General features: G+C 40.7%; 1 protein-coding gene across 1 annotated transcript in view; it reads left to right on the plus strand.

The window, feature by feature from the left end:
* The first annotated feature begins 302 nt into the window (after positions 1–302).
* Positions 303–25,989, plus strand: part of LOC135219446 (DNA replication licensing factor mcm5-like) — a 28,083-nt gene continuing 2,396 nt past the window's right edge. Inside the window, exons 1-8 of the mRNA XM_064256237.1 lie at positions 303–425; positions 4,230–4,402; positions 4,904–5,059; positions 21,853–21,934; positions 22,156–22,596; positions 22,736–23,053; positions 23,241–23,356; positions 25,201–25,329. Of these exons, the coding sequence (XP_064112307.1) occupies positions 4,311–4,402; positions 4,904–5,059; positions 21,853–21,934; positions 22,156–22,596; positions 22,736–23,053; positions 23,241–23,356; positions 25,201–25,329 (1,334 nt within the window). The 5' untranslated portion in view covers positions 303–425; positions 4,230–4,310. The remainder of the gene's footprint in view (positions 426–4,229; positions 4,403–4,903; positions 5,060–21,852; positions 21,935–22,155; positions 22,597–22,735; positions 23,054–23,240; positions 23,357–25,200; positions 25,330–25,989) is intronic.

Below are 25,989 nucleotides of genomic sequence, written 5' to 3' on the forward strand. Positions count from 1 at the left end.
ATATCCCTCTTGTAAGTATTTTTGTACTGTTACCTAATACATGGCAGATTTGTTTTTTTTTCTGCTGTACAGCTTATCCTTTTTCTTACTAGTGTTTAGGACAATAAAGACTACTTTATTTTCAGTGAAAGTGTATAAGTTAATGTGGTATAACGGTGGATAGTTTGTTGTAAAGTATTAGGAATTTTTTCCTTATCTTGGTCCTGTTAAATTTCCACAAAATTTTGTTTAGTGGATAATATTCATGGTCTAATTTAATACAGTTGAAGTTTTTTAATTCACTTTTATATGTTTAGTTTGAAGAGGCAGCAAAGGAAGTGGCTGATGAAGTGACAGCACCACGACCTCTTGGTGAAGAAAATGTGGAGGACATCCAGATTCTGCTAACTTCTTCATCCCATCCAGTAGATGTCCGCAACCTCCAGGTTTGTTATTATTATTATTTTTATTATTATTATTATTTTATTTTGTTTTATTTTTATTTTATTTTATTTATTTTTTTTTTTTGCTCTATCGCAGTCTTCCAATTCGACTGGGTGGTATTTATAGTGTGGGGTTCCGGGTTGCATCCTGCCTCCTTAGGAGTCCATCACTTTTCTTACTATGTGCGCCGTTTCTAGGATCACACTCCTCTGCATGAGTCCTGGAGCTACTTCAGCCTCTAGTTTTTCTAGATTCCTTTTCAGGGATCTTGGGATTGTGCCTAGTGCTCCTATGATTATGGGTACGATTTCCACTGGCATATCCCATATCCTTCTATTTCTATTTTCAGATCTTGATACTTATCCATTTTTTCTCTCTTTCTCTTCAACTCTGGTGTCCCATGGTATTGCGACATCAATTAGTAATACGTTCTTCTTGATTTTGTCAATCAGCGTCACGTCTGGTCTATTTTCACGTATCACCCTATCTGTTCTGATACCATAGTCCAGAGGATCTTTGCCTGATCGTTTTCTATCACTCCTTCAGGTTGGTGTTCGTACCACTTACTACTGCAACGGTAGCTGATGTTTCTTGCACAGGCTCCAGTGGAGGGCTTTTGCCACTGAATCGTGCCTCTTTTTGTACTGGTTCTGTGCAAGTTTCCTGACATTCGCTTGCTATGTGTTATGGTTTCATTTTCGTATTGCACTTCCTACATATGGGAGGAGATGTCATTTCTGTCTATCGTTCTTTGAACATATCTGGTTCTTAGGGCCTGATTTTGTGCGCTGTTTATCATTCCTTCAGTTTCCTTCTTTAGCTCTCCCCACCTCTGTAGCCATTGCCATGTGTCATCGCTGGCTAGTTCTTTAGTCTGTCTCATGTATTGTCCGTGCATTGGTTTGTTGTGCTAGTCCTCTGTTCTGTTTGTCATTTTCCTGTCTGTATATTTGTGGGTCTTCGTCTACTTTTATTAGTCCTTCTTCCATGCCACTCTTTAGCCACTCGTCTTCACTGGTTTTTTCTGATATTGCCCCAGTGTTCTGTTCTCGATGTTGACGCAGTCCTCTATGCTTAGTTAATTCCTCTCCCTCCTTCCTTTCGTGTTGATGTAATAGGTCCTGTCCCGTATTTGCTCTTGGGTGTAGTGCTTTGTGTATTGTCATATGTTTCCTGGTTTCTGATCTATGCTGCGGAGTTCTGCCTTCGTCCATTGCACTATTCCTGCGCTGTATCTGATTACTGGCACTGCCCATTTGTTTATGGCTTTATCATATTTCCGGCGTTGAGTTTTGACTTGAGTATTGCCTTGAGTCTCTGCATATATTCTTTCCTGATCGTGTCCTTCATCTCTTGGTGTTTTTTTATATCCCCTCCTTCCATTATTCCCAGGTATTTTGTATCCTGTCTCATCTGTTGGTGTTTGGATTGTTGGCTTTCCGCCATCTGGGTTAGCTTTATCCCTTCAGTTCTTGTTACTTTGCCCTTTTGTATGTTGACTAAGGCGCATTTTTCTATTCCAAACTCCATCCTGATGTCCCCAGATACAATCCTTACAGTCTGGATTAGGGTATCTATTTCCTTGATGCTCTTACCATACAGCTTGATGTCGTCCATGAACATCAGATGGTTAATTCTGTTGCCTCTTTTCTTGAGTTGGTACCCGGCATCCATCTTCTGTAGTACTTTTGTCATGGGAATCATGGCTACTACGAAGAGTAGTGGGGACAGTGAGTCTCCTTGGAAGATCCCTCTCCTGATATTAACCTCTGCTAGTCTTATTCCAGAGCTTGTAAGTATGTATTCCAGTTGCGCATTGTATTTTGAGGAAGCTGTTTGGTGTTTTCCTCTGCCCCATATATTTTCAGGGCATTCTATTAGCCATGTGTGTGGTATCATGTCGAAGGCTTTCTTATAGTCTATCCATGCCATGCTTAGGTTGGTTTTCCTTCTCCTACTGTTCTTCATTACCATTTTGTCTATCAGGAGCTGGTCTTTTGTGCCCCTACACTTCCTGTGCAGCCTTTCTGTTGGTGGGGGATGGTGTTTGTCTCTCTAGGTAGTTGTATAGCCTTTCACTGGTGATACCTGTTAGCAACTTCCACATTATTGGTAGGCAGGTGATAGGCCCTGTAGTTACTGGCTATATTTTTCCCTTACTCTTGTCTTTTTGTACTAAGGATGTCCTTCCTGTGGTCATCCATTTGGGTGCATGGTGATTTGAGATACAATGCTGGAGTTGTTCTGCTATTCGTGGGTGTAGGGCCTTGAAGTTTTTGAACCAGTATCCATGGGCTTCATCGGGACCTGGGGCTTTCCAGTTGGGCATTTTCTTTAGTTGGTGTCTGACTGTGTCTGTCGTGATCTCTGTGAATCTTTTGTTTTATTCTCGCTGTTTCTTCTTCCTTGACTTCCTGGAGCCATGTTGTATGTTTGTTGTGTGTTACCGGATTGCTCCATATGTTTTCCCAGAGTCTCTTACTTGGTTCGGCTTCAGGAATTTCTTGGTGGTTGTTTTCCCCTCTTAGTTGGCTGTATAGTCTTTTTCTGGTTAGTTTCGAATAGTTTGTTCTGTTGATATCCCTTATTCCTGTTCATGTACCGTTGGATCTTATGTGCTTTGGCCTTAAGCCTCTGTTTTACATCTTCTATTGTGTTGTTTAGTCCCCTCTCTTGTACTTTGTATTTCTCGTTGAGTTCCTCCCTTGTTTTCTTGCTTCTTAGCCTTTTTTCTGCCATCTCTTTCAGTTTACTCAAGTCAGATCTCATCACCACGATTTGCTTTTCCAGGGGCCTTCTCCAAGGATTGTTGCTGTTTTGGTTTCTGTTGGGTTGGTTGTGCTGGTGGTGGTGTTGTTCTGTATCCCCATCAGTTCTGCTACTAATCTTGCTCCTGCATATGCCAAGTTATTTGTTTCTGTGATACTGGTGGTGTGTATTATGCCCATTATTTCATTGTTTTCTCTCTTAATTTCTTGGTGTTGTAGGCTTTCATGGAGGGGATCTTTGTTCTCTCTGTATCTGGTTCCATCCATTGTCTAATCTTTTCTACCCATTCCGTCCTCTCTGTTACTTCGTTGGTGTTTCTTCGTGATTCTTTGTTTGATACCTCATCATCCCTGTCGTCTTCTGTGGCATCGTCTCTCAGTTCGTCTTCGTCTAATTCGTTGTCGTGTGACATTTCCCTTTCCAGTTCTTCTCTTTCTGTTGGGGAGAGCCAGTTCTTTTTCTTTATGTTTCTTACTTGGTCTGCCAGCCTCTGTTCTGTTTGGGGGGTGTTTTATCCTCTCATTCCAGATGTTGACCAATCTTCCTTCTATATCCTCTCTCTGTCGGGTTGCTTCTGATGTAGCATCTCCATATTTCCATATTTTCTTCTCTGTCCTCATTTCTTCCTTTGGTTTATTATTATTATTATTATTATTATTATTATTCTATTATTATTGTGCCACATGATAGCCAAATGCCTGTTGCTGCGCGTAATTATTCCCTCACCTTTTGTTCATTTGAGAAGTTCAGGTTAAACATGGACTAGTGCAGTTTGTGGTCATTGTATTATTTGGCTTTGAAGAAAAGTTTCAAATGGTTAAAAGCATGCCATAGTAAAGTGTTGAAATTTGTTAAGAAATACTTGGGACTTTGTTAGATTGCCAGATAATTTGATTGACATAAATTTTGTTACATTATAGACTACTATCATTGAGAGTTAAAAGCAGTGCCTATAGCATTCAACATACTTATTGCTATATAGTAATTTGATTGTCAAAAACAAAATCAAATAGAATGTTCTTGTGGTTTGCCCTTAGTCAGAAGAAGTTAGCCGATTGGTGAAAGTTGCTGGCATAGTTGTTGCTGCATCAGGAGTGAAGGCCAAGGCGCAGACATTAATGGTCCAGTGTCGTTCTTGCCAAGCCACCATATCTAATATCCAAGTGAAGCCTGGTCTTGAAGGCTATCAGCTACCAAGGAAATGTAACACGTAAGATAGATGATGTACAGTTTTTCAGTTGCTTTATAGGGAGTTACGATGTTGAAAGAATAAAATTATTACTATTGTTAATCAGTTTTGTCACCCAACAGTCAGTAATATAGGTTACTTTTGTTAATCAGCTTGTCACCCAACAGTCAGTAATATAGGTTACTTTTGTTAATCAGCTTGTCACCCAACAGTCCGTAATATATGTTACTTTTGTTAATCAGCTTTGTCACCAAACAGTGTAATATAGGTAGAGGGTTTGGGTTTTTGTTAAAGATAATTGTGCACTGTTCTTGATTATAAAACTTTTGCGTCAATGTAAGTAAATTTTAATCATAAGCCTGCCTGTAATACTCTTCCAAAGTTAATATATCTGTATTTCTCTAGGAAGTTAGGGAAAGATCTGGTAAAGCATTTTGACGGGAATTCTGGGAAATGTCTGGTGAAGTCTTTCATAGAGGGATTTTCAGTTAAAGTATTTTGATTCTTAAACTTCTGTTGCAGTGAACAAGCTGGAAGACCAAAATGCCCTCTGGATCCATTTTTCATTGTGCCAGACAAGTGTGCTTGTGTTGATTATCAGGTTCTCAAACTGCAAGAAGTACCAGAAAATTTGCCACAAGGTGAAATGCCTCGTCATCTACAGTTATATATTGATAGGTGAGTATTGTTTATGATTGTATACTTAGGTTTATTATTATAATGAGTTTTTCAGCGCACAAAACGACTTAAGTCTTAAAATTCTCCCCTAAAAATTGAGGGGTCATTTATACTACCATTCTAAAAATCAAGCCTTGAATTTTAAGTTGTGTTTATCGGTAAGCTAACCTCGACCTCTGTGCAATAACCACTGTATATGTGAAAAGATTCACTTTATGAAAAACTGATAATAAAGGTAATAAAACCATTTTTGCCTTATATATTATTGGCATATCTTTATAAAAAATAGCCTATTTGAGGAATAATTCTATATCAGTAAAATCAACTTTTATCCATATAAACCCAGCTGAGAAAATGCAAACAGCGAGTTGTCATGGTATGAACTTGTGTGTGTATATAAGGCTTTATGAAATGCTTAGCTTTTTAGAATTATGTGCTAAACAGTGATACCATATTTGTATCCGAATGTTGTCCAGATAACTGCCACGTAGGATAACAACCATATTGCATACTGGAATGTAGTGTGCAAAGAAATTGCTTACCATTATAAAAAAAAACATGAAGTTTTTCCGAAATAGACTCGAGCATATAAAACTTGAAAAATTAATAATTTTAAAGATTTTTATAACAAGGAAACTTAATTGTTCAGAGTACATAATTCTAAAGATGTATAATTACCCATTGAATAAAGTCTTTACTTCTTTCTCAAACTATCGAATGTACGTTCAAAACTGTCAAAATATCTTTCAGTGATCTAAGTTGAGTTTAACTTGACATTACTCCCATTCATGGCCTTCATTAAAAGTCTGCTGTCTAGATTAAGTGCATCTTAATGGTTAACCCTTTAGCGACGATTGGATGTATTAAACGTTGACGAAAATTGTCTGTCGGGTGCCGATTGGACGTATGGTACGTCGACAGAAAAAAAGTTTTTTTAAAAATTCCCGGAAAAATAGTTATAGGCCTACTAGGCGTAAAACTTTTGAATCACGCGCCTTGGGGGATGCTGGGAGCTCACGGATCAAGGCGTTGTTTTGTTTACAATCGTTACCGATGCGCGCAAGCGCGAATTTCTTTCTTCTCGCACTAAAAAGCATCAGGAACACATCTCAGAAATTATTTCGCCACTGACATAATTTTTGCACCATTTTATATTAGCTGTTACATGGAGTATTATATATGAAAATGTGTGCAATTTCATTTAGAATACATAGAAAAACAACTCATGGTTGTAGCTTTTATCATTTTTGAAATATTTTCATATAAATAACGATGTCCCAAAATTTCAACCTTCGGTCAACTTTGACTACCGAAATGGTCGAAAAACGCAATTGTAAGCTAAAACTCTTATATTCTAGTAATATCTAATTATTTACCTTTATTTTGCAACAAATTGGAAGTCTCTAGCACAATATTTCAATTTATGGTGAAAAAAAAAAAATTTCCTTCCGTCCGCACGGTAACTTCCGAAAAAATCATACGTGCGATTGTCGTAATGTTTGCACCATTATAAATTAGCTGTTACGTAAAGTTTTATATATGGAAATGTGTGCAATTTCATGTAGAATGCAACTAAAAATAACCCATGGTTGTAGCTTTTATCAGTTTTGAAATATTTTCATATAACAATAAGTGCTAAAATATCAACCTTCGGTCAACTTTGACTCGACCGAAATGGTAAAAAAACGCAATTTTAAGCTAAAACTCTTACATTCTAGTAATATTCAATCATTTACCTTTATTTTGCAACAAATTGGAAGTCTCTAGCACAATATTTTGATTTATGGTGAATTTATGGGAAAAAAATTTTTTTTCCCCCCTTTATGTCGCGCGTTAACTCTTCCGAAAAAAATCATAAATTTTTTCGTCCGATTGTTGTAATGTTTGCACCATTTTAAATTAGCTGTTACATGAAGTTTTATATATGAAAATGTGCGAAATTTCATGTAGAATACAACAAAAACAACCCATGGTTGTAGCTTTTAACAATTGGAAGTCTAGCATAATATTTCGATTTATGGTGAATTTATGAAATAAACTTTTTCCTTACGATGACTTCCAAAAAAATCAAATTTTTTCGTCGTGATTGTCGTAATGTTTGCACCATTTTAAATTAGCCTTTACATAAAGTTTTATATATGAAAATGTGCGCAATTTCATGTAGAATACAACCAAAAACAACTGCAATTGTAAATTCCAACACTTACAGTCTAGTAATATTCAATCAATTACCTTCATTTTGCAAGAAACGGGAAGTCTCTAGCACATTATTTCGATTTATGGTGAATTTTTGAAAACCGCTTTTTTTTTTACGTCCGCACGTTACGAATTCATGCATCATTTTGTGATATTTTCTCTTTGTTACCTTGATCGTTTTACAATGTGTTATATACCAAAATGATTGCAATTTAGTGTACAATACAACGAAAAAAAATAACTTGTTAACTTTAACCATTTTGCTCACAGCGCGATTTGTATATAATTATATATAAAAAAAATTTTCATGCTGTCATATATCCCAATATTTATATATAATAATGATATTTTTTTTCATTTCTGATGGTTGCATACTAAACTTCAGGTAATGACAAAAAAGGAGCCAAAAATTAACTCTTAATCTTTAAAACTAAGCGTGCTGTGATTAAAAAAAAAAAAAAAAAAAAATTCTGCTTCGGTGCATCTTTAAAACTAAGCGTGCTGTGATTTAAAAAAAAAATTTCTGCTTCGGTGCTCACTTGCGAACGCCGCCGGCATATAAGTGAGATGATTTTTAAAATACCGCTTCGGCGTTAAAGGGTTAATATCTAATTAAGCACCAAGCATTGTCAAGTAGTATTATACAAATGTGAACCCCATTGACAAAAACCGCAAAGCCAAAGTAGAATTATGCTAAGAAGTATTAGTGAAATTCATGGAAACCACGATCCCGATATTAACTGACAAATGCTTTATTTCTGCAAGTGAAATTAAGGAGAATGCTACAAATTCTTGAGGTTACCCAAAAGTCATCTCTTGGGTAATTGAGAACATATCTGGAGTATGAAAATTTTTAATCCATTTACCATATGTATTAGGGATACAGTAAGAAGGTACAGGCATGTTGGAAATGCTCTGCATCTTTTTCCAAACAACTTTCGAGATGATTATTCCCGATGAATATAAAACTGTCTTCCGATTAGGATTTCCTGCTTTACGATGGTGGACCAGCTAATTAGTGTTTTAATAGTTTTCTACAGCAACAAACCTCAAATTCCTTGATAGCTCAACTGATTGGTTTTGTGATAGAACATTTAAAGCATCGCTATTTCTTTTCCACCAACTTTATAAAGTTTAATATCTAGTAATTAGAATGCCATGAGGTTCTCAGCATTAGTGCTGCCCTGGTCTAGTGCATTTTTTAGCATTCACGCTGGTCTCTTCTAATCTGATTGCCTAGTTTTATTCTTCATTGACAGAAGTGGGAAGTAAAAAGTTCTGTTTGTTCATGAAACTTACCTGTCAGATATATATATAGCTGTATTTTCTGAAGTCCGACAGAATTTTAAAAACTTCCGACACACGCAGTGGTCGGCCAGGTGGTTAGTACCCATTCCCGCCGCTGGGAGGCGGGTATCAGGAACCATTCCCATTTTCTATTCATAATTTTTCTGTCGCCGGTGCTGGAAACACCTGTTTCCAGTACCTCCGTCTTAGATTTTGGAAACTTCATTGCCGCTAAGTATCCTAATTGTCTTTTAATTTATTTACTTGGATTTGTGGCTAGACATACGCTATCTTAAATTGATTTGAATTTGATTCATTTTTGCATAAGATATCTGAATCTAGTTAGGCTAGTTTCAGAGGGTGTTGTCTGCAAAGATAGGGTGTGGCTACCGAAAGCTTCGGTAGATCCGCACTTGGTATGCACGAGGGGTATGAGTCTTGCTTCATGTAAGGAGTGTGAGACTTTGTCTAATTCCGTAAGGAAGACGTATGATTCGTATGTACGCAATTAATCAGTAAACATGTCTAATTCCGTAAGGAAAACGTATGATTCGTTGTACGCAATTAATCAGTAAACAAAAGTCAGGGTAGTGAACCTGCTAACCTTCCTGTAGACTTTTTTTTGCCTAACCCTGTAGTATAGCCTACGGGTTATGAATATGTCTGCGAGAGGTGATCGCTCTCCTTCATTGTTGTGAAGAGTGCTACTTCTGTTTTTAATTGTTTCTCATAAACCCTGTAGTGTTGCCTCGGGCCCTAAACAGTGTCTGTAGAGGTTATTGCCCTTTCTCTAATACTCCTTCGATTCGTATCTTAGAATCGAAAAGTGCTTGCTTTAGAGAGCAATATGAAGTGGCTAAGTGCAGTGACAGTGCCCCTTGTGTAGTGGAGGGTGTGTCAGATCGGCCTTATTTCGCCTCTAGGCCTGGACCTCTGCTTGACTCCCAGGACCCGGGATAGAGAGGCATGTCGAAAGCCGAAGGAGGGTTACGAGGAACCCCCACCGATCTGGCGTGCCTTCGGCAGTTTCTGATGAAAATCCCCAGACTGCCTTAGTGCGTGCACGTGCACGAATCCTGAAGGATTGCTTCTCGTCCTCCGAAGCGTCCTCCCCGCGCAGGGGTTGGAGCTTTCGGAAGGACTCGCGCCCTCTAAATAGAAGCTTTGTTCATGAAACTTACCTGTCAGATATATATATAGCTGTCAGATATATATAGCTGTTTATTCTCCGACGTCCGACAGAATTTCAAAACTCCCGGCACACGCAGTGGGCGGCCAGGTGGTTAGTACCCATTCCCGCCGCTGGGAGGCGGATATCAGGAATCATTCCCATTTTCTATTTAGATTTTTCTCTGTCGCGGTAGTGAAAACACCTGTTTCCACTACCTCCGCCTAGAGTTTGAAACTTCATTAGCCGCTTAAGTATTCCTAATATTTTTTTTTTGAATGGACTTGACTTGGATTTGTGGCTAGGCATACGCTATCATAAATTAATTAAAATTTTTTCATTGCATATGATGTCTGAATCTAGGTAGCCTAGTTTCAGATTTTGTTGTCTGCAACGGGTAAGGGGAGGCTACCGAAACCTTCGTACGACACTCGTTTAGTATACATGACGTTTACATGTTTTCTTTGTTGAGAGATCAATGTAATTAGTGTAATGTTGACTGATTCCGAAGAGACGTATGATTCGTATGTACGCAAATTAGAGCGTGATAGAATCAGGAGGTCTTCCTCCACAGTAACAGAAGTTAGGATAATGAACCTACTAACCTCCAGTAGACTTTATTTTGCCTAACCCTGTGGTATGGCTTACGGGCCTAGAGGAAGTTCTGTGAGAAGTAATGCCCTTTCTATTATTGTGGATTACATCAAGTAAGCTTGAAAAATGCTCGCTCTCCAATCAGTGTTGTGAGTGTAGTGATGTTTTGATTTTGCCCCTAGTTGTTGTGGAGGGGGCGTCAGATCGGTCCTATACGCCTCTAGGTCTAAACCTCTGTCGGACTCCCAGGACCAGGGAGGGGGCAAGTTGAAAACCGAAGGAGGGTTACGGGAACCCCCCCACCGATCTGGCGTCCCTTCGGCAGGATAAGGCTGCCAAAGATCGTGCACGTGCACGAATCATGAAAGATTGCTTCTCGTCCTCCGAGCGTCCATCCCCGCAAGGTTTTGAGCTCTCGGAAGGACTCGCGCCCTCTAAGAAGCTTTAGAGAAGAGGACGCTTCACGTCCTCTCTCTCGTCAGGAGGGAACGTCAGATCCGCCCCATAACGCCTCTAGGCCTGGACCTCTGTCGGACTCCCAGGACTAGGGAGAGGGCATGTCCGAAAGCCGAAGGAGGGTTACGGGAACCCCACTCGATCTGGCGTCCCTTCGGCTTGACTTATACGATAAGCGTGACAAAGACGCAAAAATGTCGCACAGGCGGCTGTCGTCTTGGTCAAGAGATTAAAAATGTCCTTAAGGCAGGACCCTCACAAGGACGCCTTTCGAGACATTCAACGCTCTATCGAGAGGAAGACTTCGTTTGCACTTCCTCCATCTAGACTGAAAGGGGAGGAGAGCTGGGATCTGGTACGAAACAGGAGAAGAAGCAGGATTGAAAGCACCGTCTTCTTCTCAAGGAGATTTCGCCAATTTGGTGGACGCTCCAAGGAGGTCTTATTTGTCATCGGCTAAGGTTTCCTCCTCCCCTCATGGCGTTATGTATACGTTATGTGACGTTCGCTTTACTATACGAAACGGGATATTAGTTCAAGCTCATAAGATTGACGTCCGGCAAGCTGATTTGCATAGTCAAACAGCTCGCCAAGACTCATCTTTACTCGTCCCTAAGGGACGCTCTGTCAGCGGACAGAGATGACACTGGACAGACTATCCTAGTTTTCGACAGGAGAAGGGCAAAGAATTCCTCATACCCAAGAACACACAGGCGTCCTTTTAAATGCCCTTCTGCAGTGTCGATGAGCGTGACAAAGACGCAAGATGTCGCACAGCCGGCCGTCGTTTTTGTCAAGAGTGGCGAACGTCCTGAAGACTCGTCCTGATGACGATCACCGTACTTATGCTTAGGACGCTCGCGTTTCATGAGCGGCTCTCCCCTCGCCAGGAAGCCTCTCAAGTTACTCGTGTTGACGCACGTCATTCACTATGACGCTTCCCTTGATGTTCGTCGCTCTTCTATTCCGGACGCTCTTCAAGACGCTCAAAGAATGCAATCAGGACGTTCGGCAAGCACCTCGCGACGATGCCTTTCGGAACGCTCGGCGTTCCTTTTTTGAGCGCGTGTCTGGATATGTTCATTTGCATTACTAACGACGCAAAATGTTGCACAGGCGGCCACCGTCTTTGTTAGAAGGTAACAAAAGTCTTTAGGCCGTCTTGGAGACGATAGCCTTACGTCTTCCTATAGGGCTCTCACACTTCAGGAGCAGTGTGCGGCTCTCCAGGACGCTTTTTTCGGGTGGCCTTTCAGAAGACGCTCGACGTCATAAACATTGATAAGCTTTTTGGAAGACGCTCGATGTCTTACACATCTGGACGCTCGCCAGGACGCTTAGCCGAGGACCGCTCTCCAGGACGCTAGCGAGGACGCTTTTGAAAGACGCCTCGGCATCCTACACGTCAATGACGCTCGGTATTTTAGAGCACTTTGCCAGGACGTTCTTCAGAACGATAGGCGTCCTACGCATCAAGACGTTCGGCAGGATTCCTGCAAGAACGCTCTTCAAGAGGGGCGTCGTCGAAGTAGAGGAAGGAGTTTGGTCTCGTCAAGATGTCTACTTCTCTTTCTACGAAGGGAGCGTTCAAGAGAATCCATCACTTGATGAAATTCCAGGAAAACTGTAAGCAGATTTCGGTGTCATAAAACGCCTCGTCTGCTTTCGGGATTGCGCTGCCGAAGGGGAACATTAAGGTCCTTCCTGTCGTAAGCCCAGTCTCTAATCAGGAATCCTACCCCTTCCTCGATTTCTGCGGGAATCGGGAAGGCTATATGCTCGAATTCCTGGATTACTTCCGTCATGCAATTGGGTTAGTTTCTCATTGGAGCCAAAGTTTCTTAATAACATTTTATCGCCACATCAAGCGGATAAGTAACAAAATTCGAAAAGAAGTCTCTCATTCATTAGTCAGAGGCTCATCCCCAGGAAAAAGACTTATAGACTACGTCCATGAAGTCTTATGTCAAATCATAAGGAAAAGCTTGACTTTCCTTTTCGATCTTCGGTCTCACTTGAGGATTTCCATTTGAATAATATTATTCCTTTTCTTGGCAAAGAGAATGAAGACAGTCGATTTCCATTCTCTCTCTTCCTCGTCGAGGAAAGAATGTAGTAGAGAATTATATGTTCAAGTGACTGCAATACTTAGGTATTTTAACTTCGCGTCATATTACTAATGTAAAGTTCAAGTCATATACGCATATCGTGGTTACCTCTACAGATGGCAACCGAAAGGACTGTTATTTTAAGTGTATTTAATCGGTACTTCCTGCAAACTTCCAGGAGTTTCCGGTGTAAGGACAATGCTTGAAGGTATTGTTACAACAACACCAACTCAGCTTCTGCATGTAGCGAATTATGTTTCGCTTAAATATGCCTGCTTGAGAATTTTCTTATGATCGATAATAGTAACGAACCTATTCCTCGTAGAAGGAGAGTAGCTGGTAACTCAGGCAGAATAGTGCGAAACGAGAGGTTTGCTGTCATTGTGGATGACGCAGTATATTTAATCGGTACTCCGGCAACTTTCCAGGATGTTTCCGATTTAACATTTGGTTAATTAAGCGTAATGTTACGACAACACAAAATCAGCTTCTGTATTAGCGAATTCTGTTTCGCTTAGATATGCCAACTTGAGAGTTTCTGTTCAAATAATGGAAAATCTATTCCTTGATGAGTAGAATAGCTGGCAACTCGGCATAAGACTGCGAGAGAAGGTGAACATAAGCTGCTGCCTGTAACTGTCACAGTGTCTCACACTGTCACCAACTCAGTGTTAGGTAGCTCGTTGTACTGCTCGGATCGGTTACGTCTCTCTCTCCCGCGGATTGATTTACGAACCGTATCTCTGCCCTACAATCATGACTTTCGCCTCGGGTTGAGGGATTTCTGGTAATCATGAATAAACGACTTCCTTTTGCTAAGAAATTTTCAACAGAGATATCTCTTAGACATGTTCGGCGCTGCTTACCGCACTGTAACAGAATTCTGTACGAGTCTACCGCAGCATAGCACTATATAATGCTCTCCTGCTTATGCAAAGCGCAGCCTTATTAGGGAAGGAAGCATGCTTAGTGATGGGAATGGATGAGTCTGCTGGGACCATTTCCTCGCTGGAGAAGCTTGTTTCCCTGAATAGACTGCAATTCAGACCTCTACAGTTTTTCCTACAGGAGAACTGAAATAACATCAAAGATCTAGAGATAATTCTAAACGTCTCTCAATGGGTTTAAGGATCACCTCAAGGTGATAATGAGAGGGCCAGGGCATCCGGACAGAGGTCCTGGCACATAATCTAAAAGAATTGGAAGCAATTTGGTTGGCTCTCCAGTTCCTCGAAGAGTGAGGTTTTGGTCGAGTGGTCCAAATCATCTCAGATAATTCCGCAGCTCTCTCATATCCCAAGAAAAGAGAGATGGTTATCGGCATAGGCACGGAACGTAACGATCCTTAAGAGGTTTCGTTACACGATTGCACGTCCGTGCGGATTTCTTCGATCGACGGCAGCAACTACTGACGTTTGACTTTTGAGAATCCTCGCTTAGAAGTATGTCGAGAGTTTGTGGAGACTTTGGGGACGTCCTTTCGTGATTTTGCAATATTGAAGACGAAGAAGCTTCCTCTACGTTGCGCCCTTATTCTCGATCCGAGAGCGGTAGCAATAGTAGACGCCATCCTATAGTATGGAATGGGGATAGTTGGTTAGCCCTTTTCCCCTATTCAAAAGCTTAGGAAATGTAATAAGATAATCGCTGGCGTCAGAGGGAGTGAGAAAGACGCTGATCGCCCCATGTTGGCCTTCGAGAGGCTGGATTCACAGAGGTCACGTCCTTCAGAGAGCACTTTCCAAGGACCTTCCCGAGAGAATCGGTCTACTCTAACAGCCTCACTTCGAGAGGTACCTAAAATCTCTCCGATCTGAGTCTGAATGCGTTCAGACTGTCAAGAAGCGAGAGGATCTTCAAGATTAATTGCAAGTCTCATTGCCAAAGCAAAGCAGTGCTGCATATTTTGCAGTGTACCAATCGGAGTGGGCCGTTTCTGGACATAGGGCAGGAAGAATGACTGTTCCTCTACCTCTGACCTCTGTGAATGACTTTACCGCCTTCCCATTCCGTCTGAAGTATGGGATAAGCTAACAGTCCCAACGATTGTAGAATACGGAAATATGTTGTTGACGGCCTCTAGGCTCAGAGATTCGGATCTGTCAAACAACAAAGCCCTTCACGATCTTTGAGGTCTGCGGAAATCTTGATGGAACTTAGACGTAGTCTGAAGTTCTTGATGTCAAAGCATTTCGAACCTCTCCTTTCTGTAAACTTAATTCACGTGACCAGAAAGGCTAATTTTCTAAACACTATAGCTACGGAAATGAGGTTTTAGCATCATCAGAGGTTTTGGCTTTAGAGGACATAATTCGGTGTCCTCTAAGCCTTCCGTTCTTGCTAAGAACGAAAGCCCGTCTAACCCTTGGCCCAGAGGCCTGGAGATCAAGGGGATGGCACAAATTATTGGGCAAGAGCCACAGAGAGTCCTGTGCCCTGTCGGGGCTCTCAAGTTTTATCTTGATAAAACTAAAGAAAGTCAAGGTCATTCGGACAATCTGCGGTGTTCCGTAAAAAGACCAGACTTGCCCATGTCGAAGAACGCCCTGGCGTTATTTTTAAGGAGTCTTTCTAAGAGGCTCATTCGTCATGTTTGAACAAAGATTTGAAACCTTTTAAAAGTAAATGCTCACGAGGTGAGGGCGCGGCCTCGGAAGCATTTCAACAGAGCATGACACTCAGTAATATCCTGAGTGCCACGTTTGAGCGAAGCAACTCTGTGTTCGCTTCACACTCCCGACGGGATGTGAAGACGACATATGAGATCTGCGATCGCTAGGACCATACATATCCGTAGAAATATTATTGGAGGCAGGAAGCAGCACGAATCCTATCCTATAGAAAAAGTTGTAGTGTGCTTTTAACTTTGAAGGGTGGTCGCTTGAGGTCGCTTTCCCTTTCGTTAGCCTAGAAAGTTATGGGTGGGACTAACTTCGATAGGTTAGGTCAGGTGGTGGTTTTAGCTTCGTTGCCCTCACAGTATGGTCAATATGGTCTAGTCACATTGTGGTCACGCCCCCACCCGTTGACAGATCATCTAGAGCGCACCAACTACACAGGTCACTACCTTGTTGGCAACTCTAGTAAAGCAAAAGCAGACTTCGGTGACAGTAATCAAGAAGTCAGCTATGCTAACAGGTAAGGAATCAAGATGTCAATCATCTGCACTTGAGGTGTTTCCTAAATCCTTCTATTCTGTCCCTTCCCACCTCCAATGGTGGGATTCAGCTATATATATATCTGACAGGTAAGTTTCATGAACAAAATGTTATTGTTATGATACAATAAAGTTTGTTCATACTTACCTGGCAGATATATATAATTAAAGTACCCACCCACCTCCCCTCAGGGGACAGTGGTATGAAAAATCTGAATAGAAAATGGGAATGATTCCTGATATCCGCCTCCCAGCGGCGGGAATGGGTACTAACCACCTGGCCGCCCACTGCGTGTGCCGGGAGTTTTGAAATTCTGTCGGACGTCGGAGAATACAGCTAATATATATCTGACAGCTATATATATATCTGCCAGGTAAGTATGAACAAACTTTATTGTATCATAACAATAACATCTTTATAGAAGAGGACGCTTCACGTCCTCTCTCTCTCGTTATGCGTTTCAGTGAGAAGTAAGAAGGCGAACGTCGCCTGATCACGTGTACGTCTTTCCACCGAGAAATATGAAAAAGAAGTCTTAGTAGCAGGACGCTTTTGAGAGCGGACGTCCGAGCTTTGTTACTGTGAGAATAAGAAGGCGTTCCCTCGCCAGTCGCCCCTCGTATTCTCACACGATCAACCCTTCTCCTGAGACTGTTTCGTGCAGTCGGATTTCTCTCCGAAATGTATCTCGCTTGTTTTTTTTGACGCCTGTCAGGAGCGTGACGCTTTTCTGCACGCTTCTTTTGACGCTCGTCTTGGACGGGCAAACGTTCGGAACTTATGGACGCCAGGCGTGCGCGCGGGTGCACGCCAAGCGCGCACCAGTGGACGCCGAGCGCAAGCCAGTGGACGCCGAGCGCGCTCGCTGCTCGCCAGTGGACGCCGAGCGCGCGCGCCAGCGCACGCCAGGTGTGTCGCCTGGCTGAACGTTTCTGTTGAACTCTTCTAGCTCTTTGTTTACGATTTGGGCCTCAAGAATTTTTACCTCTACCTTCGGTGATACCTTATACCTCACATGCAAAGAATGTGAAGTAAGCAGTGCTTCGGAGGAAGCTTAAAGTGAACAGACAACTTCGTCTTCGAAACCCAGCAAGACCTCGGGTTTCGTGAATTCAAGAGGTCTCTGTCAATATTATATTGCTTTTCGCAAAGGTGGATGGAGTTAAGGAAAGCTCAAGGGAAGATCTCGTTTGCTCTACCGCAGTCAAGACTCTGCGATAAGGCAGTTACGGGTTATGTAAAGGCTCGATGTCCTGCACGTCAGGACTCTCGGCAACGTCAGTAGGATTCTTGCAAAGGCACTCATCAAAAGAACGCTCTTCAGGAAAGCGCAAGACAGGACTTCCTTTGCCATACTGCCAATAAATTTTAAGCTTTAGCAGGCATTAGTTGTGATAAGGGAGAGGAAGCTGGTTGGAGAATTTCTTCCTCTTCCCAGGATAATTTTGCAAGCTTTTTAGCCCCATCTGAAAGGGTTTTTCAGATGATAGTTTTGTTAGTTTTTTCTAGTCGGGACTACGCTGCCGAATTGAACAGCGTCGTTCTACCTGCCGTAAGCCCAGTCTCTTAACAGGATTCTTGCCCCTCCCTCGTTTGAGACGGGAATCGGAAAAATAAAAATGCTCGACTTCCTGGATTACGTTTTGTCAATTTCAGTGACTTTCCCCCATTGACAATATACTATCGTTTTGTCAAGTAAGTGGGTATCCCCTCATTGACAAAATATCTCTTTTGTCCCGTAAATGGGTTAGTTCTCATTGACAAACATCTCATTAACTTGATATTGCGTAAGCGAATAAGCTCTTATTGGACAAGATTCGGAAGAGCTCTCATTCGTCATTCGCAGACTCGTACAAGAAATAGACTTGTAGACTACGTCAATGAAACGCTTATGTCCAATAACATAAGAAGCTTGAGCTGACTGCTTCGATTCTCTTAAGTTTTGTTCATGAAACTTGCCTGTCAGATATGTATGTAGCTGTATTTCCGAATTCAGCTATATATATGTCTGCCAGGTAAGTATGAACAAACTTTATTGTGATATAATTTCATATTTTGCCTTGCGTATTTTATTTCTGGTTGGTTTCAAGTCATATACGCTTGCTGAGTTACCTCTTCGGATGGCAACCGAGAGGTCTATTGTCTATTTTAAGGACATTTAATCGTTACTCCCTGCAGCCTTCCAGGAGTTTCCGATTTATCTTTTACCGTTGTATGGTAGTGTTCTGACGACACAAACGCATCTATATATTTAGCGTTTTCTGTTTCGCTTAAATATACCAGCTTGAGAGTCTTTCTGCTCAAAAAATAACGGACCTATTTCTTCGTAGAATAGGGTAGCTGGCAACCCAGACATAAGTTAAGAGACGACATTCGTAAGCTGCTGGCTGCTGCTGTCACGCTGTGTCTGCAGTCTGTCCTCCAGACTCCAGTCCAAGTGTCCAACCGATCCAGTAACAGATCGTGCGCTGTCATGCGCGGTATGTTACGTCTCTCTCTCCTGCGGGATTGACTGGACAATCGTATCTCTGGTTGCTGACGGTTTACGCTCTCCGGCGGGAATTGACTGACTAACTCTATCTCTGTCCTAAAATCACGGACTTTAGCCTAAGATTGAAGGGATTTCTTACGTGAATGAATAAACGTTGCATTCCTTTTGCCTTACTAGTTCAACAGAGTTATCTCTTAATCCTTTCGGTGCTCGTTACCGCACGGTATAGAACTACGAGTCTACCGCAACATTGCACTTTTATATGCTCTCCTGCTTAGGCAAAGCGCAGCCTTATTAGGGAAGTAAGCATACTCGGGGAGGGAATGGATGAGCTTGCTGGGGACCATTTCCTTCCTGAAGAAGTTTGTTTCCCCGAATAGACTGCAATTCAGATCACAGTTTTTTCCAACCGGGAAACTGAAATATTATTCAAGATCTAGGAATGATTCTGAACATCTCTCAGTGCGTCTATCACCTGAGGTGATAGAAAGAAGGTGCGGACATCTGGATAGGGTTCAGATGTCCTGGATCTTAATCTGAAAGAAGTAAAAGCGATTCGGTTGTCCCTCCAGTCCTCGAAACGAAGTTTTTGGGAACCAGGGGTGGGTCCAGATCAACTCTGATATTCCACAGCTCTCTCATATCTTAAGAAGTATCTTCTCTCGGTCCCTGTTCGAGTTTACGAGAAAGAGCCTATTATAACAACAGGCGTAGAATGTAACGATCCTCTAGAGGTTCGTTACAGGATTGCAAAAGTCCGTACGAATCGTCTCGATCGACGGCAGCAACTATTGACTTCCGAGTGGAATCTTTCTTTAGAAGTAAGTTGAGAGTTGTGGAGACTTTAGGGACGCCCTTTCATTCTTCTCTTCGATATGTTGAGGACGAAGAGGCTTCTTCTCTGCTCCCTTATTCTCGATCCGGGATCGGTACCATTAAATGCCATCCTATGATATTGAACGGGGATGGATGTTTAGTCTCTTTTCCCCTTTTTCAATCGCTTAGGAAATGTAATAAGAGGATTTATGACGTCACAGGGAGCGACAAGGACGCTGATCGCCCCATGTTGGCCCTCAGGATCCTGGATTCACAGAGGTCACATACTTCCTAGTTCACTTTCCAAGGACCTTTTCCGAGAGAGTCCGTCTACTCTAACTCGAAAGGTACCTATAACCTCTCCGCTCTGAGTCTGACTACGTTCAGGCTATCGAGATGTTGACAGGAATAAGATTACCGTCTGCCATTTCCGTCTGAAGAATGGGATAAGCTGGCAGTCACAACTATTAAAGAATACGCAATATGTTGTTGACGGCCTTTGGGCTCAGAGATTTGCGTCTGTCAAACAATAAAGCCCTTCACGATCTTTGAGTTCTGTGGAATCTCGAATCTCGCTCACCATCTACTTTTTGTCTCACCTGTTTTCTCGGAGTCAGACACTCGTGCGAGATCAGGCGACATATAGTAGCCCTGAGTTTCTTGTTGACGAAGTCGGTTGCGTTTATACACCCCCGATGATCGTGTAACATGAGACCAGGTTGGACTGTCAGGCATTCTTCCTTCGGGACTGAATCGCCTTTTGCTCCTCACTCCTTTCTCCTGGCACCAGAACGCTGAGTCAGGAGTTGATTCGCTGACGACGTTGGGTTACGTTGATACACCCCCCAAGGTTTGCTTAGATTGAATCGCCCAGGCAGTCCAGACACTCATCCTTCAGCGAAGAATAGTGCCTTATGGTCTTCAGGGTACAGCCTTGCTGTCCCTTGATTCGTCTGACTGGTCAACTGGTCGGTCACCTGACTTTAGTACAGACGGACTGACTGTGCATGTCCAGATCGAAGCTTTCAATATGGAACTTAGACGTAGTCTGAAGTTCTTGATGTCAAAGCATTCGAACCTCTCTTACCTGTTAACTTCTTGCATGTGATCAGGAAGGCCTTCTTCTAACCACCCTAGATACGACAAAGAGGGTTAGTGAGATTTTAAGCCATCGTCACAAGTTTTGGCTTTGGAGAACACAAGGCGGTGTGCTCTCTAAGCCTTCTGTTGTGGCCTAAGAATGGAAACCCGTTTGTCCTTGGGCCAGGAGGTCTTGGAATCAAGGATGGCACAAGTTAGTGGGCAGGAGCCAGAGAGAGTCCTGTGCCCTGTCGGGTCTCTCAAGTTTTATCTACATAAAACTCAAGAAAGTCGAAGTCATTCGGGCAATCTGCAGTGTTCCGAAAAAGACCAGACTTGCCCATATCGAAGAACACCCTGGCTTTAGTGTTAAGGAGTTCTTTCAAAAATGCTCTTCATTGTGTTTTGCACAAAGATTTGAAATCTTTTATCTGAATGCTCACGAGGTGAGGGCGCGGCCTCGGAAGCATTTCAACAGAGCATGGCACTCAGCAACATCCTGAGTACCATGTTTTAGCGAAGCAACTCTTCACTTCACACTCCCTGCGAGATGTGAAGATGGCATATGAGATCTGCTGCTCGCTAGGGCTATACGTGTCTGCAGACACAATCTTGGGGGCAAGAAGTACCACTCATCCTATCCTGTAGAAAATGGTTAGGAAGAGCTCTTAATTTAGTTGTTGAGTCGCCGACAACGGCGACTTCTTAACTCTTAAGCCTTAGTTAACACACCTTAACTTTGGCTAGGTTGGTCAGGTGGTGATATATATATTTATATATATATATTTATTTTACTTCTTAGCCCTCATGGTATGGTCAATATGGTCTAGTCACATTGTGGTCACGCCCCGTTGACAGATCATCTGGAGTGCACCAGCTTTATAGGTCTCTACCTCGCTGGCAACTCTAGTAAAGCAGAAGCAGACTTGGGTGACAGTAATCACGAAGTCAGCTATGCTAACAGGTGGAACCAAGATGTAAATCATCTGCATGCATTTGTTTCCCAAAATCCTTCTATTCTGTCCCTTCCCACCTCCAAAGGTGGGATTCAGCTATATATATGTATCGACAGTAAGTTTCATGAACAAAATGATATTGTTATGATACAATAAAGTTTGTTCATACTTACCTGGCAGATATATATAATCAAGTACCCACCCACCTCCCTCAGGGACAGTGGAAATAAAAATTATGAATAGAAAATGGGAATGGTTCCTGATACCCGCCTCCCAGCGGCGGGAATGGGGTACTAACCACCTGGCTGACCACTGCGGTGTGTCGGAAGTTTTTAAAATTCTGTCGGACTTCAGAAAATACAGCTATATATATATCTGCCAGGTAAGTATGAACAAACTTTATTGTATCATAACAATATCATATTTTTAGGCAGTTTATCATTAATTAAGAATAATTGTTCAAGTGTTATGTTTTTTTTACAGAGCATTATGTGACCGTGTTGTTCCTGGTAATCGTGTAACAGTACTTGGCATTTACTCTATCAAGAAAATTGGAAAACCAAAGGTAGGCCTCCTGGTTATTATAAATGAAGAATATTAATTTGAGAATGAAAGTTTATCCATGTTACTTTTTAGGTGTATTTATTAGCTGATAAAATTGTGTCTTATCTTAATTGTGGTGATTTTATTTTGCTGTAAATTTCATTAAATATTACTGACTGAATTAGTTGTAAGTTAATGATTCCTTGATTACACCATTGGATCATTTTGCCTCTCTTCTGACAGCAAAGGAACATTCGTGACAAAGTGACAGTTGGTATCAGAGCTCCATATTTGAGAGTGGTTGGTATTCAGATTGATCAGGAAGGCCATGGTTATTCCTCTGGCGTTAGCATCACATCTTCTGAGGAAGAAGAGTTCCGTCGTCTGGCTCAGTCAGAAAACGTATACGAGAGGATTGCTCGAAGTATAGCTCCAAGTATTTTTGGTTCGGAGGATATAAAAAAATCTGTGGCCTCCCTTTTGTTTGGTGGTTCCCGCAAACGTTTGCCTGATGGATTGACTCGTAGAGGTGACATTAATGTACTTCTGTTGGGTGATCCTGGTACTGCAAAATCACAGCTGTTGAAGTTCGTTGAACGTGTTGCACCCATTGCCGTGTACACCTCAGGAAAAGGTTCATCTGCTGCTGGTCTCACTGCTTCAGTAATGAGAGATCCTGCTACTGTAAGTTTTATTTTTTCTTCTTGTGGATATGCATAGTTTTGCAGGCATTTAAAATTGAGCAGTTTTTTTCTTATTGGAAATTTTGAAATGCATTTTTAATATCCATAAATATTTTGACTCTATTTTCTATTTTTTTCAGCGCAATTTTGTAATGGAAGGTGGAGCAATGGTGTTGGCTGATGGTGGTGTTGTATGCATTGATGAGTTCGACAAAATGCGAGAAGATGATAGAGTAGCCATCCATGAAGCCATGGAACAACAAACCATTAGTATAGCCAAAGCAGGTATTACAACAACATTGAACTCAAGGTGCTCTGTGATGGCTGCAGCTAACTCTGTCTTTGGCCGATGGGATGATACAAAGGGCGAAGAAAATATTGATTTTATGCCTACCATCCTGTCCCGATTTGACATGATCTTCATTGTTAAGGATGAGCATGATGAAGCAAGAGACACGGTAGGCCTAATTTTTTGTAGGGGTGGGGGCTGGTGAAAATTGTGCATGATAGTTTTTTTTTATTATAACATGTCTCATACTTCAAAGATTGCCCCTTTTTTTCTAAAATCTCTTGATTATTTTACATAAAATGTCTCATACTTTAAAGATTGCCCCTTTTTTCTAAAAGCTCTTTTGATTATTACAGACATTGGCAAAGCATGTCATGAATGTTCATCTCAATGCACTCAAAACTGCAGAGGAAACTCCGGAAGGTGAACTGTCGCTCAAGTTTTTGAAGAAATACATTAGCTATTGTAGAAGGTAATTTTTTAAAGTTGAGCAGGTGGCATTAGTTTTTGGCATTTTCAGATGTAAACTGACTTAGTTTTTGTTACAAAACAATTTTAGAATGGTGTACAGTTTTCACATTTCTAAATGTTTATTATTAGTTTTATCTTGAGGATTTTAGTTTGTGTTTGTTCTCTGTTAAGATTTGTGTTTAATTAGATTATTAATGTTACCAGTTTTGTTTTCTTGTATATGGGTTTAGTTAATGGGAAAAAGATATACTCAAGAAAACGTTATTTTGTGACTGCAGCCACAAAAATACCTGTATTTTGAAAATATAGCAAAATAGCATATTAACCTTAGGTGCAGTAGTCAATTTAGTTTTGTTGGTAGCTAGTGTGTTAGGTAATATGTATGTTTACATTAATAGTGTACCTTTTAAAGGGGAATCACACAGGTTTTTCACTTTTTGCAATATATATGAGGGATGTGAATAGATTTAACTTTAAATTGGAGAGTCTTTTTACTCACTTTTGCAGTGTGTCACTTTTATTTTGTTTTTGTTGTGCATATAGTAAAACGGGATTAATATAATTATGTTAATCAGTAAGTATAATACATTACAAGTTTACGCAAGGTTGCAGTGAGAGACAAGGTATAAGTTCAAGTATCTTGTATGTGTTATTTTGAATCGCTTAAGGATTTTGAAAGTTTTCCTGTCTTACCAAGTGAATAACGGTGTTGTTGTACATCTCTAATAAGCACTGAGTGCACACACACAAATATTTGGATGGAATTTTCATTAGATTTCATGTGGACATAGCAAAATACAATTACAAAACTGACAATTTGCTCAGCATATAATCAGGTATCAAATGCTATTAACTTTCACGTGCATTGTATATGGTACTTCGTTTTTTATCCTCATCATTATGCTTGCATGTATTATTGCATTGATATCTGTATTCAATAGCTTGTAAGACCCTCTTCATATATTGTCATTATTGTAACCAAAACAGAAAAGGGGATAGTCACAAAATGTCTATGGCCAGATTGATAAGTTCAGAACTTTTCATGTTACCTTTGAGCAATCTAAATTTTTGAAAGAGATTTTACATAAATTTGTATTACGTATACTCCTTATTGGTTAATGATTTTGCTTTGCAAAATTTCCCATTTAAGAAAATGGTTTAAGATCCAAGATGCAAATATCGTGTTTATATGTATGTAAGATAGCTGGCAATAGCAAATGCCCTTCTGAGACTAATGCTGTCTGAAAGTGCCAATTAGAGAATTCAGTAGTTTTAAATTTCATTCTATTAAAATCTTATACGTATTTGATATAAATTTTTCTATACAGTACAATAAAATTACTTGTAATATTAGTTCCAAGTGAGCATTGAAATGGACAGTATGAAGGATTAAAACTGTCGCCTGTCATCAGGGTTTTATAAATAAAAATTGGTAGTAGAAACTTGTTATTTATTGTTAACAGAGAGATATATTTGTCCTTAAAAGAAAGGATGTTTTGTCTTCAAAAATAAATTTTATTAGGCCTACAAATAAAAAGTTTCCTCTATTAAGGTGAGCATGATATTCACTCGTTTAAAAACATGGCATAATTTTATTACTTATTCATTTATACAATTGTAGCACTGTGGAAACTTCAAAAGATTGCAGAAAAAACACACCTGTACTCTGGTAGCATGGCCAGGCTGCTATCATACTGTTTGGGGATTCATTGTACTGTAATATTGAGAATTTTATATGAATACGCTAAAATTTAAGTTCTCATGGTACATGTATTTAACATTTTTAATTGTATTTTACCATACCTTTCTGCTTAACTTATACAATAAGAACTTTGGTTTCTGTAGCCGCTGTGGACCAAGACTGTCGGAGAGTGCTGGAGAAAAGTTGAAGAACAGATATGTTTTGATGAGAGGAGGAACTCGTGAAGCTGAAAATCAAAGTGATAAGCGAATGGCAATTCCCATAACAGTCAGGTAATACTTAATGGTAGTTCAGTTTTGGAATTTTGTTGTTGTTTTCGATGCATGTTGATATTAATGGTTTGCTCTTCATTCTGTTACCTAAACTGGGAACAGACCAAGTGGCAATAACAATAGAAAATACTTCTGATTTTTTATTTATTCCTTCCAATGTGCCATGAGCATCTTGGCAACCAATAATTTATTGTATCATGACCTCTAGTCTGCTCCTACTTAAGTTGGTCAATTCAAGCTTCTTTTACATTTAAGCAACCTTGTAGAGGGTTAGCATTATATGGTGCACTGTAGGTGTTATGGTTCCTTGCAGCATCCCTTCGTCCCTTAGCTGCAACCCCCTTTCGTTTCTTTTACTGTACTTTCTTTCATATTCTTTTTCTTCCATCTTACTTTCCACCCTCTCCTAATAATTGTTTCCTAGTGCAACTGCCAGGTTTTCCTTCTGTTACACCTTTCAAACCTTTTACAGTCAATTTTCGTTTTAACGCTGAATGACCTCATAGGTCCCAGTGCTTAGCCTTTGGCCTAATTTCTGTATTAAAATCAGTTCAATACATATAAGGAAAGATGAGATATTTTTTAGACATCTTAATTAGTTCATCCTTGTTAGTTTTTAACATCAATATTTGTGTTGCAGTTAGTTTTTAGATTATTATC

This window comes from Macrobrachium nipponense, chromosome 1 (assembly GCF_015104395.2).
Source record: "Macrobrachium nipponense isolate FS-2020 chromosome 1, ASM1510439v2, whole genome shotgun sequence".
Lineage (NCBI taxonomy): Eukaryota > Metazoa > Arthropoda > Malacostraca > Decapoda > Palaemonidae > Macrobrachium > Macrobrachium nipponense.